The sequence below is a fragment of the Mustela erminea genome, chromosome 3, assembly GCF_009829155.1.
Source record: "Mustela erminea isolate mMusErm1 chromosome 3, mMusErm1.Pri, whole genome shotgun sequence".
Taxonomy (NCBI): Eukaryota; Metazoa; Chordata; class Mammalia; order Carnivora; family Mustelidae; genus Mustela; species Mustela erminea.
In genome coordinates this window covers 18215645-18228679 of record NC_045616.1, presented here as the reverse complement: position 1 = coordinate 18228679, position 13035 = coordinate 18215645, and the positions used below count along the sequence as shown (strand labels likewise).

The window sequence follows — 13035 nt, the reverse complement described above, 5'->3', positions numbered from 1 at the left end:
CACCCATCTTCGCAAAAGTCACGGAATCGTGATGAGCACATGGTGCCGCACGGAAGCGTTGAATCACAACATCGTATACTTGAAACTAACAGGACACCGGATGTTAACTAACTGGAATTAAAATAAAAACTTTTATTTTAAAAAATCACGGAATAGCAAAGTGAGTAGGGATGTTCCGTTCTGTTCCTTTTCTCTGGGGTTTTAAGGAAAGAGCAGTATGTCCTCCGTATTTGGGTGATACTCTTGGAAAATTACTCCCTCGTCTGCGCTAATACTTCACCGCAGTGCGATGCAAACATCAGAGCGCTATCCGGTACTCTTGAACATCGTCTGACAAGTTAAGAAAGGGAAGGGAAGGAGAGAAAAAGCGACGGACATTAAGCTGCTTTAAGCTCAGCTTTTCATTTCCTTGTGACAACAATCCACTGGGCCAGACGTTGTTGCATTTACGTTACTGAAAAGGCAGCTAAAACTGAGAGATTTTCAATTAGACTTACCAAAGGTTTGAATTTTGGTGAGGTTGATATTTAAGCCCAGGTATGAGAGACTCTAAAGGCCATAATTCTAATCTGATAGGCACGGCTAGCAATACACACACACGCGTACCTTCGGACACGTGCGGAACTATTCCTCCGGGGCTGGTGACCATTCAGTTCCATTTCTACTGAAAAAAAGACAACTGTGCACCAGGAACCCCTTTTCTCTTACCTGACAGGAGGCCAACATGGTTCTATTTGACTGCCTCTCACTCAGGCTTCTGCTTGAGAGGCAGTCAAATAGAACAGAAGTACACTTCTGTCTGAAGGACAAAGAGTGTACATAACCCCCAAAGCTTTGGTTGCTTGACGTCCTGCTAATGCGGGGGATGGGGCACTGTCTCGAATCCCTCAGTGCGAGTCTCTGGCCTTGTTCAGGACATCGGGGGCTCTGCCTCATGTCAGCACCCCAGGAATACCCTTCGCAAAGCACAGAGCCCACTGCAGAAGAGTGTGTACCCAGCCCGCCATTATGCTTCCTCACCCACAGGCTGCTTTCCATTGGATCAAAGCTCAACCCCAGGGAAGGCAAGGACAAAGCAGCAAATGTACCTACTTGTGGGTTAGGAGAGTCTCGTTTTTAACCTTTCCAAGATAAAACGGCTCCTGTTTGACGGTGCCGGTGGATACATTTAAGGTGACCACTGGAAAGCCACTCTGGTGGGTCCAACTGTCCATTATGCTTTTCACTGTGGCTGGCAAAAGGGTTTTATTCTGGTCATCGATGACCTGTTTTTAAAAAGTATCACAAGAGCAAATATTGACCATCAAAATCTTTTCAGGGGCAGTCTCCCAAAAGAAACTACATAGCTGGCTATTCTATTTTTCATTTATGATATTCTGGGCCTAATTCAGAACTCTGCTTAACACTCTATATGAATGAGTTCATTCATTCATTGACTCACTCACTCATTCCTTCACTGAATCTGCAGGTCAGGAAGTAGGACAATTACCATTTGAAAATGCCTCCATAGATCATCTTGCTCAGCATTTGAGTAAGAAAATGTCTTCAAATAGGACTGCAAAGAATGAAGAAGTTAAAAAGAATGGAAAAGTTAAGGTTAAAATAAATAACATGTCCCAAACAATTTATGTTTCCTGCCTTCTAGGTCACAACAATTTTGTAAACTCACCTTGAGTGCATTGATAAATAAATTCTCATTCAGGAAGCTAGAAAGCATTCGGGCCAAAGACGCCCCCTAGGACAAGAAACAGTCCATTGTTTGAGCAAATTCAATACATTCCATTTTGATAAGCAATATCACATTCCATTTTGACACATTCCATTTTGATAAGCAATATTCTGGGCTTTTCTCCCAATTACATTGCGTACTTCATTTGAATGTTTGGGTTATCCCCAAATATGCTGATAAAATAGTAGACTGTCACTAACTAATAGGTAAAAGTTGAACACATGCTTTATATATAAAGAATTCAGGATACACAAAATATTTTAAGCCGAGATGTTTACATGGTCAGAATAAATTTCCACCAAGCAGAAGGGTTCACCCTAAAAGTAACAAGTTGTGTCAGTGTTTTATAATGATGGGTGGTACTGAGCACCTAACATGGGCTTGAATAATATTTGCTAGATGAGAACTGATTTAACCGTATTTTCTGAAATCCATCTGCTGAACAAAATTACGATTATTTGTATCAAAGCCTGTGTGGTGTCATATTAGCCTACTATCCTTTGAATCCATTTTATGCACATTATTGCAATTGTGCGAAATAAAAGGCAATATACAACTGATTTTACCTTGTTGTAAGTAAACAAGTCAAAGAGCTCATTTATTTCACTGGTTTCTGTGAAATTTTCCGCCTTCAAGGACACAGCTCTAGACACCAGGACGTGATCTTCACTGAGGACATTACGTAAAATGTTAGAAAAAAAGATCTCATTCTAAAAGGAAAAGATTGAGCAACATTAATTTCTTCAGTGTCACAGAAGCACAAAATTCAAATACTCTCAAAATACTTTCAAAAATACTTTCGAAAACGGACACTGAAGAGGGGAAAAATCATTCAGATGTGCTCAGGAATAACTGAATAACTCAGGATTCCTTGAATAACAAAATATCTAAGATACTTCCCTTCCCATTTAATAACCTTCTTATTTCCATTTTTAAAAACCCCATTACAGAAGTCAACATGTTTTCCAAGAGAGCTGTCTACATTTCCCCAAACAAGGTCCTCAGTCACACAGACAGGACCCTCTAGGAACTAGCATCTCTAGCTGATTTTAATCCTGTAGAATTGTATTGATAATTTTATTAGTAACCCCTTAAAATGGGTCAGTCTCTCTTCAGTGAACATTTACAGACCAAAACGCACCAGATTTACCATTTTGATGATGCTGTCCTAGTCTGTAATTGGAAATAAATTCATGGGCTGGATATGACAGTTTCTAGATCATGCATTAGGAAAAGGAAGTTTATTATATTTGAGTAAATACAGAACTCTCCAGAAAACTAAACCTCTCTCAGACACAGGACAAGGGCCATTTCTTTTTTGAAGAAAAGAGAGAAGGAAGACCAACATACAGCCAAAGAGGTGTGGGGCATGGCAGAGCCAACGAAAGGATCCTGGCAAAGAAGCCACAGAGACAGCTGGCTCCTGCCCAGCAGAGCTGGGCAAACCCTCTCATAATCCAAAAGCAGCCTCACCTCCCTAGTGGTCGTTTCTGGGGTCCCCCAGTTGACTCCTTCAAATTCTGCCCACTTCCATTGGCCAACATTCCAACCAACCCTCTCCTCCTCACATATTATTTTCGATTTATTAACACCATTAATTAGGCTACTGTCCAACTTGGCTCTTCTAGAAACAAGACAGCCTTTCATCTAGAGCAACACATCTCCAACTGTAATGAGAATAGGGATCCTCTGGGGGTTTGATCGATTCATACATGAACGCAGTTGGTCTCAGGTGGGGTTCTGTACTTCTAATCGATTACCTGGAGATGCTAATGTTGTTAGTTTGATAGTCCCGCTTTGAGAAGCTAGGAGTGAGAGGAGACATCTGTGCAAGTCTGACCTGATTCATTCAGCATAGCTTTTATTAACTTAACCCTCAAGCATTCTTCAGAGTGCCTCACAGTTGACCCATGTATCCTCTAAGCCCAACGAGGAAAACAGAGGAGATAAAGAACACCCATATTTCTCCAGCTCCAAGACAGTCACCATTAGAACATTAGCGCTCTGTTTTTCCAATCTCTTTCCCTATGTATTTATTTAGATGTAAACACTTCTGTCCTTCTTACTCATTACGACGTACGTTTCAAAATTCCGATACCTCATCTTCATAACTATCCCTAAAGACGGCCGCTGCATTATAAATGAAACATACATAAATTGGATATAATAAGCCAAAGACTTAATAAGCCAAAACCTAATAGTGAAGATCACAGTGTGGTCAAATCACATATGACATCATTCTTCTCAAAGCAGAGCATAGAACAACACTTCTGCAAAAGCAAAACATTAAAATAAATAAATGCGGGGCTGCGGAATGGCCCACTGAGGCCATGAACCATTACTGACTTCATCATTTCCCTATTAGCCAGGAATTTAAATTGCTTCCAGCTTCTTACTGTTTTAAACAATATTTTAACGAACACCTTTAGGCATCGCCTTTTCCATATTTTGTGAATTCCCTCTATCTCCCTCGGAATGGATAGTCTGTCTCTCTTCTCCATGCCTGGTATAAGATCTTTTATTGTCTCCTTGGTGTCACCATCATCACACAAGTTAACTGTGATGAATAGGACAGACACCTCCTCCTCAAGATCCCATAAGGATCTTTCTCCTCTGGGCCTCCCATAAGGTGACTCTTCTCCCCACCTGTTCCAGTCCTGCTGGAGGGAAACACTTATATGAAAAGTGATATTAGCCTTTTTAAAAATCGTATTTGGGCACTGAATACAATGGTTGGAGAAAGTGAGTCTGCATACCCACCATTACTTTCTTCCTGCAAGCTGCAAGATTCTAGAGAAAAATATCTATTCTTATTAAATGTATTATTATCCTAAGAAATATAACAGTATTCATCATAATAAATTTACAAGGCATATCACTGTGGTTAAAAGCACAGACTTTGGGGTGCCTGGGTGGCTCTGTCAGTGAAGCACCTGCCTTTGGCTCAGGTCATGATCCCAGGGTCCGAGGATTGAGCCCCGCGTTGGACTCCCTGCTCTACAGAGCATCTGTTTCTCTCTCTCCCTCGGTGTGTGTTCTCTTTCTCTATCTCTCACTCTTTCTCAACTAAATAAACTCTTAAAAGAAAAAAGGAAAGAGCTATTGAGAAACCGAAGATCAAAAAAAATAAACTGGTACAAAAAGCGGTTAATCTTATCATCTTTGCTTCAAAATCACTAGTAATATATCTCCATCAAATTTCCCCAGATACAATAATACCTTAGCCAATTTCAGTAGTATTAAGAGGTAACTGATGGGGGTGCCTGGGTGGCTCAGTGTGTTAAAGCCTCTGTCTTTGGCTCAGGTCATAATCCCAGGGTCCTGGGATCAAGCCCCACATCGGGCTCTCTGCTCAGCAGGGAGCCTACTTCCCCCTCTCTCTGCCTGCCTCTATGCCTACTTGTGATCTCTGTCTGTCAAATAAATAAAATCTTAAAAAGAAAAAAAAAGAGGTAACTGATGGCTGTTAATGATATATTCCATTCAACTGAAAAAATAAAGGGTGAATCTAATTGTTTCATGGGAATGAACTGTTTTTTTTATTGAACCCAAGCAGAGTTATTTTGGGATACAACCGAATTCTTTTATAAACAATTATAGATGACATGAACCGTGCATAGGTTCTATCTTATAAAAGAGAGATACAAACAATTTTGTTGCTACAAAGTATATGGAGAGAACTTTTAAAAACAACTAATGCTTTCTCTATGTATATAAAATTCATGTAAATGAAGAGTCATATAATGAACTCCTCCACACACCCCATTAACTCTTGAGGGACAAGAACACTCCTATGTGTGTTTTCCACAGAGCAGTTAGGTGAAGGCATGATTGTAGAGTCAGAGACATCAGGAACTGAACCTCATCTCCAACACAGAGTAGCCATGAGACCTTGAACAACTTACTTAAAGCTCCTACACCTGTTTCCTCAACTAGAAGACAGAGTGACAACTACACTCAGATGATTGTTTTGGGAATCGAGTAAGATGATGTACGTACAAGACTCACACTACGTGGAACATAGGTCCTGAGTGCTCAGAGAACAGGAAACGCAGTATTACTGTTGTTACTATGGTTATTACCTTCATCATCAGACAAGACCTGGACAAATGGGCTATAATCACAGTTCTGTCCCTATCACGCAGATGACTTGGGCAAATCACCCAACCATCCAGGACTTCCGTCTCCTCATCCACATAATGATGCCCAACCCAGGGGAGGAGGAGGGTCTGAACTGCAGGGGGCATGGACCATCTATGGGAACCCCGCAAAGCATAGCGTGGGGGGCATGGAACCGGGGTATGAAGAGGCTGCGACTTGACTGCTTCCCACACACTACAATTTCACCAACACATTAAAAAAAGAGGATTTTTCGAGAATGTTTCAGAGGGGCCAAGTTAGGTTTGCCAACAGTGAATTCTGCCAAATAATCAGCAAAACTCAAGTATCATGTATCTACCATCTTCATCCTTTCCTAAAGGGGAAATTTTATTGCCAGTGGAATAGGAAAAACATTGTCTTAGAATCTCCTTCAAACTGGGTGGTATTACATTTTGCCTGTGATAAAGATCTGGCCAGTGGAGATCAATCAGTCGTTCAAATACCAGTATACTGAGCAATAATGGGGAAAGAAAAAAAACAGCTCAAGAAGCAAGCTTGGGGGGCACCTGGGTGGCTCAGTGGGTTAAGCCTCTGCCTTCGGCTCAGGTCGTGATCTCAGGGTCCTGGGATCGAGTCCCGCATCGGGCTCTCTGCTCAGCGGGGAGCCTGCTTCCCCTCTGTCTCTGGCTGCTGCTCTGCCTACTTGTGATCTCTCTCTCTCTGTCAAATAAATAAATAAAATCTTAAAAAAGAAAAAAAAAAAAAAAAGAACCAAGCTTGGAAACACAGGTGGGATGAGGCACAGCCAGGGAGCCGCAGGCTGAACAGCCTTGAGCATCAGAAAGGTGGAGAGAGGCAGGGACAGAGTGAAAGCAAGGATCTTGGGCTTGTTGTCAAGAAGTGAGGTACACGTCAAAGAATGATGTTACACCTAAACATTTAAATTTTTTAAGTCAAATAAAACCAATTCTGTTTCATCATGCTATCCTGAAAAGCACTGGTTAATCTACATAAATGACCAGAAATAGAACTTACAGTTGAAACCATCAGATTTGCATATTCATGAATTGATATTTTCATATTGCTATTTATTCAAAATAGCAAAATGGCGTTGGGTATAATATATAAGATATCAGTTACCCAGCTGATCTATATTATATAACATTTTATAATATATAAATTAGCATATTACTTATCATTAAAATCATAGGCTACTGATTACAGTGGCTTTAGAATTGAGTCTAGGCAGGAATAAGGGAAAATGACCTAAAATCCAGTAGTAGGGAAAGATAATAGGCATACACCTTATAAGGTGATACAATAAAATATTAGGAAACCCTTAAAAATCTTGTTTTCAAAAATGACTTAATGATTTGCGGATATGCTCTTGATATAATATGAAGTACACAAGGCATTACATGTTTCTGTGTAAAAAAGTAATACCCGCTTTTATGAATATTTAATGAGTAAAAGCCTGAAAAAAGAAAACATAAAAAAGATAACACTGATCACCTCTGGTATTACAGGTAATTTAATATTCCTTCTATTTTCTGTATTGTACACATATGAAACAACAAAATGTACCCGTTTCATAATTAGAAGAAACAATTAAAAGTAAATGTAACAGACATACTTACTCTTGGGAATTTAGGATTGAAGTAGTTAATTACTCCAAATTCAAAGTAAGATGCAAAGCCCTCTTTGAGCCAGACATCATTCCACCAGTTCATGGTAACCAAATTTCCAAACCACTTTTGGAGATGGGAGAAAAAAGAGCTTTCTTAAGTTTAATTTTAGGAATTCATTGTAATTGCATGTTTCAATATGTATAAAGTCAAAGACATAATGAAACTGTAATCCCTCAATAACAGAACTGGAAACAGAGCTCCAAAAAGCATATTGTGGCTTTCACGTGAAGAGATACCAGTCATGCATTTCTTTGAAAGAAGCATTTCACATCCAACAATTGAAAGCAATTTTTGTTTTTGAACTGTCATGCTCAAAGATAAAGGTAAGCTGGAGTAGCAGGTCTGAAACAGTCCACTTCCCCAAGAGTTATGTTAATTTAAATAAAGCAGAAGTCTGGAATGTTCACTTAACACCTACTGATTACAGCATCTTAGACTCTAGACTACATTAGAATTTTGCTGGAAGCAGTAGTATTGTGTTAAGAGCATGTTTTGGATCTGTGTCATGTCCAAGGCACTCATGCGTTCTGCTATAATTATTTTCTATTTGGGCTTAACAAAGTGTCAAATGGATGATGAATGGAATCAGGAAAAAAAAACCCAATAATTTCTAACACCAACTAATCTGTGCCCTAGTATTTAATCAAATTCTTGCAACAGCTGTCACACGTTAATAGCTAGCAGCCGGTCTTCCAGAACTATGGGCCGCTTGAGCAATCCTAAAAAATGGCATTGCTGGGCGGGGCAGGGACTGATCGAAACTTATCAAAGTTTGTGTTTACGCAACACGGTATTATTCTCTCCCAGTAAGTCGTTCTTTCCCAAAACTTACTGTGGATCCACGTAACAAGAAGAGAACAATTTCCTAGTTTAGATCACTTCTTTCTGAACAAACTTGTATTAACGGAGTCAAGGTCAAAAAGCAGATGTGAGAACCTCCATAAAACAAAACTAAAGTTCTAAAATCACATTATGGAAGCACAGATCTAATGAAATAAACCCTTGTTTACGTCCCTTTCGGGTATGTGGCTTGAGGACTAATGACTGCTCATCTCACTGACATGTTAACCAGTTCCCTGTATCCCTTGAGTTCCTCTTCAAACAAAGCAAAAACGAAGTTCATAACAATCTCCTGAGGAAAGGTGGGCATCTGTCAGTGGCCTTTTTGGACATCCCTAATGTTAAGATGGAATGAAAACAATCATAGCTCTGGTTGGCGTACTTCCCCTGAAGAGGGTTCTGGGGAGCGGCTTACTTTTGGATGTAAATACCTGACCTCCCAACGGGCCTGGAATGTCTGATCCAACACCAGCAGTTCACGTTCATGGAAGATCTGACTACACAGAACCTGCCTTCACTGTCCCACTTCTCGAATAGTTTTTTTAAAATCTGGTGTACCATCGAGGTGTTGTTTAGTTTTTTTTGCTCTCCTGGGCAGAGCGGCTGGGGATTCTCTTCATGGGAAATAAGTGAAGTAAGAAAGACCATTTCACCACGTGCCTGGTGTCCGATCTCGTGGGAGAGAATGAAGGAGATCACAGCCTTTTTGTCTGTTACTTGATCGTTCGGTGGCATCAACAATAATGACTCATCGAATATCAATAGTCCCCAATTTTCCATGGCGCTGTTGTCAAAAGTAGGCAAGGCAATTATATCTAAGTGGATTTAAATGGAGGGAAAAATGAAATCATCTCTTCCCAAAAAAGCCTGAGATTCCCAGATATAATGATCTCCAAATGAAATCATAAAATTACTAAAAGAACATGCAAGTGAATATTTACATTGTGAGGGAGAGGAGACAGACACCAAAGACAGAAGCTGGAAGACAAATGGTTTGGACTGTCTGAAAAGCGAATACTTTTGATAAAGGACCTGGAGAGAGAAATCTTAAAACGTCACCATAAAAAATAAGCTTTACAAAATCGGCAAACAATCAGTCTGGAGAGACATTTCTTTGCATAAGATAGGCAGATGGCAAATACACATGTGAAAAGATGTTCTGCATCCTGTGTCCTTGGAAAATTGCAGATTAAAACAATGAGATACTAGTATACACCTATTTGGGTGGTTTAAATCCAAAGCACACTCCCGAAGGCTGGAAAAGATCAGGACTGGCAGGAACTCTCTTATTGCTGATGGGAAGGCAAAATGGTAACGGCCACACCAGAAGACAGTCTGCCAGTTTCTTATGAAATTTATAAATAAAGGCTGGCCCACATTCTAGCAATTGAGGTTATTTGCCCAAATGAGCTGGAAACTTAAGTCCACACAAAAACTGGCACAAGAATGTTTATAGCAGGGGCGCCTGGGTGGCTCCCTGGGTTAAGCCTCTGCCTTCAGCTCAGGTCATGATCTTGGGATCAAGCCTCACATGGGTCTCTCTGCTCAGCAGGGAGCCTGCTTCCCTCGCTCTCTCTCTCTGCCTGCCTCTCTGCCTACTTGTTATCCCTGTCAAATAAATAAATAAAATCTTAAAAAAAAAAAAGAATTGCCTATATTTGCTGTGTCATTTTCCTTGAACCTACAAGTAGCTCTAAAAAATAGTCTCGTTAATTTTTTTAAAGATTTTATTTATTTGAGAGAGAGATAGTTTGAAAGAGCGTGAGCAGGGGGAGGGGTTAGAGAGAGAGAAGCAGGCTCCCCACTGAGCTGACAGGGAACCCCAACAATGCAGGGCTGGATCCTGGGACCCCAGGATCATGACCTGAGCCAAAGGTAGACACTTAACCAACTGACTGAGCCACCTAGGTGCCCCAGAAGTAGTCTAGTTAAAATTGAAATATTTAAGTTTACCAAAAGACACCGTAAACAAATTTGAAAGGCAAATCACACACTGGTAAAAATATCTGAAATGTTAGGGCCAATTTAATGTTAAAACCTGTTTAACTATTAGGGCCTGCTTAGCCAGAGCGACTCCATATTGCCTAGGTAGCCATATTGTTGTTTACATCCACGGACTTCATTCCAGGAGTAAATGCCCCAGTAGTTCCTGGTACTGGTTCCAGGTATCGATTCCTGGAGTAAACGTCCTAACAATAGAAGCCACGTGCCTTGAGGTCTACTGTTATGCTCTATAAAACCAGCCTGTGAGATCAGGATGGGGTCGCTCTCTTCAGAGGCGGCCCTGGCCAGTCGGTCTGACTTCTAATGCTTGGAATAAAGCTTTACATAACTTTCACTTTGTCTCAGTCTTATTTCTTTGATAACAGACCCCAATAGAAGCATATATCACAAGTAACTAGATAACTTTTCTCATATCTAAAAAACTTTAACCCGTCAAAGAAAAACAAAAATGTGAATTCACTAAAGAAATAATTCAAGTAGCCAAAAATCTTACTTACAATGTTCTGCTTCATTATCAGAAACATCAATTAAAGCAATGATATAACTTAATCTTTCAAATGGGTAAGAGGATTAAAAATTAGTACTGCTAATATTAATCTTAATAATGAGGTACAGGAAAATTGGCATATCACCTGTTGGTTACAGTGTGATTGCTACAATCTTTCTGGAGTGAGCAGAAAAACCCTTCATAATTTTTAAAAATGTTCCTACCTTTGACTAACTCACTCAACTTTGGGGATTTATAAGACAAATAGCATGGATATTTATAAACATTCTCTGCGCTTTTCTTTGGCGTTCTTAAAGTAGCCCAAAAATGGGGGAGGGTATGCAATTAGTCCAAATGTTTAACCAGAGGATTTAAATAAATTATTTTGCCAAATTGATATGTAGGCATTCTGTGTTTTAAATATGACAGTATAGGGGGACCTGGGTGGCTCAGTCAGTTGAGTGTCTAGACTCCTTGTTTTAGCTCAGGTCATATTCTCGGGGTCCTGCCATTGAGCCCCATGTCAGGCTCCCTGCTCAGTGTGGAGTCTTTGGGACTCTCCCACTCCCTCTTCCCATCCCCATCCCCTTGCTTACAAACACACACACACACACACACACACACACACACACACACTCTGTCTTTCTCTCTCTCTCTCGGAATAAATGAATACATCTGTTAAAAATATAAAAAAATAAAATGACAATACAGAAGAACAGTTATCTGCATCATGTTGCCACATACAGTTACCTTTTAAAACAAAACAAAACAAAACAAAACAAAAGGCCGTTAAAGAACAGTCTCGATACTATGGTTCCATTTTTGTTAAAAACGAAGATGCATATATAGAGATTGAGATTACTACAGACAGCAGGAAAACAGACACCAAAACATTAGCTGCCTTATCTCTGAGTGGTAGCCTTATCTCTGAGCCTGTACCCCATTATTAAGACTAATATTAGCAGTAGTAATTTTTAACCCTCTTACCCATTTGAAAGATTAAGTTATATCATTGCTTTAATTTGTGTTTCTGATAATGAAGCAGAGCATTTTAAATAACATTTTTGGCTACTTGAATTATTTCTTTAGTGAATGGTTCACGTTTTTGTTTTTCTTATTTTGATGTGTTAGAGGTTTTTTTTAACCCACTGAGCCACCCAGGCGCCCCATTAGAGGTTTTTTTTAGATATGAGAAAAGTTATCTAGTTACTTGTGATATATGCTTCAGATATTTTTACCAGCTTGTGATTTGCCTTTCAAATTTGTTTATGGTTTCTTTGGTAAACTTAAATATTTCGGGATATTTTTATCCTTTTTTGTGCGTTTTCTGATTTTTCCAAATTTTCTATGGTGTGATCGTTTATTAGTTTTAAAACTAGAAGAAGAGAGGCACCTGGGTGGCTCAGTTGGTTAAGCGTCCATTTCTTGACTTTGGCTCAGGTTGTGATCTCAGGGTTGTGAGATCGATCGCAGCAATAAGCTGGGTATGGAGCCTGCTTCAGATTCTCTCTCCCTCTCCGTTTGCCCCTCCCCCACCCAAAATAAACCTAGAAGAACAAGAAAACATTTTAACTTGTTTTGCTAATAGAAGAAATTCCATTTTCATAGTGCACGCTAGGTTTGCCACAGGAGTGCTCTGTGCTGTGTTCGATATATTACGTTTATTTATACATGGTTGAAGTTGGTGTGTGCAGTAAAAGGTATCCAAGCCCTTACCTAGCCTCCTCTATCTAGTTCATGCTCTATTATCCTTGGGTGTACTTCATTGCTAAGCCTAGGTTGGCACTCTTCTACCTCCCTTTTCCTTCACAGGCAGCCATCCCCCTACTCCATGAACCCACCCACTTTCCTCGCAAACACCGCGGGCCTCCACTCAAGCCAATCCTTTTTGCTCTCTATTACAGCCGAACCATTCTCTGCTTGAGTTGTTTGGGACCCACACGCAACCTCCGTTTAATCTATGAATGCCCCCAGCCTTGCGGTCCAATCTTAACCAACTCTAAAAAAGATATCCCTTATTAAATCCTGATAATGTTTACAAAAAAAAAAAAAAAAAAAAAGTGGGGGGGGTTTGCCTTCAATGCACAATTCTGGGAGTAAGCAAATTCTTGTTTCTTGATCAACTAGCAATGCTGGCTCACAGAAGGCCCTATTTTATTTTATTTTAATGATTACCTCATTATTTT

General features: G+C 39.9%; 1 protein-coding gene across 2 annotated transcripts in view; it reads right to left on the bottom strand.

The window, feature by feature from the left end:
• Positions 1–13035, bottom strand: part of LVRN (laeverin) — a 68576-nt gene that overhangs the window by 27938 nt on the left and 27603 nt on the right. For both annotated transcript variants that reach the window (XR_004283821.1, XM_032335404.1), the window contains exons 5-10: positions 9019–9173; positions 7468–7581; positions 2296–2439; positions 1670–1735; positions 1490–1555; positions 1093–1265 (exon numbers count right to left, since the gene is read on the bottom strand). Coding sequence is in view for 1 of the 2 variants with exons in the window: in XM_032335404.1 (XP_032191295.1) it covers positions 1093–1265; positions 1490–1555; positions 1670–1735; positions 2296–2439; positions 7468–7581; positions 9019–9173 (718 nt within the window). In the remaining variant the exon portion in view is untranslated. The remainder of the gene's footprint in view (positions 1–1092; positions 1266–1489; positions 1556–1669; positions 1736–2295; positions 2440–7467; positions 7582–9018; positions 9174–13035) is intronic.